At 41.7% G+C, this 1,558-nt stretch overlaps 1 protein-coding gene across 2 annotated transcripts in view; it reads left to right on the forward strand.

The window, feature by feature from the left end:
* Nucleotides 1-904, forward strand: part of LOC107751973 (sodium/hydrogen exchanger 6-like) — an 11,226-nt gene extending 10,322 nt beyond the window's left edge. For both annotated transcript variants that reach the window (XM_016567786.1, XM_016567787.1), the window contains one exon: nucleotides 581-904. In XM_016567786.1, the coding sequence (XP_016423272.1) occupies nucleotides 581-874 (294 nt within the window). In that variant the 3' untranslated portion in view covers nucleotides 875-904. The remainder of the gene's footprint in view (nucleotides 1-580) is intronic.
* The last annotated feature ends 654 nt before the right edge of the window (nucleotides 905-1,558 follow it).

Below are 1,558 nucleotides of genomic sequence, written 5' to 3' on the forward strand. Positions count from 1 at the left end.
TATTGTGTTGGTCATACGAGACAATGATTTATAGCTTGTCTTTATTGAATAATACAGAACATAAAGAGCTTTAAAAAAAATAATTGCATATTAAATCGCAATCGCAATATTCGGAAATAAAAATTGCAATTTGATTATTTTCCAAAATCGTTCAGCCCTAGCGCACATGGATCACGTAACATTATGCGCTCTCGACATTGTCATTACCGTGATAATTTTTTTTTCAGGATGTGATGAATAGTTAGAACAGAATAACGTTTATACTAACATTATAAATGTCTTTGTCACTTGATCAATTTAATGTGTTTTTTTTTATTATTATTTAATTTAATGCGGAATACAAGCATTAATTTCTTTAAAAAAAATCTTACTGACCCCAACAACTTTGAATGATTAACTTTTAAATCACTAACTTTAATTACATTTGACCTGATTTTATTCCCTTAACCTCATTTGGCTCCAAGACGATCATAATTAACAAACAGTAATAGGTTTATTAGTCTCTTTGCTAAATAGCTACTCGCATACTCAGAAAATCTGCTCAAATTCAATGAAATCACCACTGTGTGTTTTCTCTCAGAATGAGGAGCAGCTGAAAGACAGCGACTCGGACCTGATCCTGAACGACGGTGACATCACGCTGGCGTACGGTGACATCACTGTGAGCACAGATGCAACGGGTGCTCACACGAGCGGGACGCCCGTCGGAGGAGTGGCCGTGAACTCTGACGAGGCTCTGGACCGAGAGCTGGCATTCGGCGACCACGAGCTGGTGATCCGAGGCACCCGATTGGTCCTGCCCATGGATGATTCGGAGCCCCCGCTGCCTCTGGACTCCCGCCGCCACCGGCACAAGAACGAAACGATGAGTTGAACGGGGCGAGTCTCTTCTCTCTATCATGTCTCATCCGTACTGTCGTACAGTGTACTTTCCCATCATCAGTAAAGTGTACATACTTTAGTTTAAGTGTGCACTAGAAGTATGTAAATTGGGATGCAGCTAATGATTTAGTTATTCTTAATTTTAAGATGAAGTGAGATTACATGACGAGCCATGACCCAAGAAAATGAAGGAACGCTAGTAGAGGAGCAAACAGATCTTTTGTAGAATCCAGTCCATGTGTTTGTAGTTTGTCTATTGCTTTCTGTCTGGTCGTGGACTGTATAAGAACCGCTGTTGTGTGGAGGTTGTCTGGCCAGGGTGGCATCATTAACTGCGGAGCAGGAAGTGTTGATAAGACCCCGCCCTGCCAGCAAAGTCTGTGTGCTGGAAAATTGCACGCGCTGTGGAAAGAGAGGATGACGGCTGGTCATCACAGTGGCATCAGAGGCCTTCAACACAGATATGTCCTGCTGTGCAGGATGATGTGATGGGAGGCCCCAGTATTGTAATGCACAGGAACAGTGTGTGTGTGTGTGTGTTTGAATAGACATGATAAGAGTTAAGCATTATTAGCAGATTTGCACTTTCGTTTAATTTGCTTTAAAAGAGACATACCTGAGAAATACCTACTGTAATTTGTCAGAGCATCATGATGAGATGAGCAAATGAACTCCA

This window comes from Sinocyclocheilus rhinocerous, unplaced genomic scaffold (genome assembly GCF_001515625.1).
Source record: "Sinocyclocheilus rhinocerous isolate Xijiao unplaced genomic scaffold, SAMN03320098_v1.1 scaffold662, whole genome shotgun sequence".
Lineage (NCBI taxonomy): Eukaryota > Metazoa > Chordata > Actinopteri > Cypriniformes > Cyprinidae > Sinocyclocheilus > Sinocyclocheilus rhinocerous.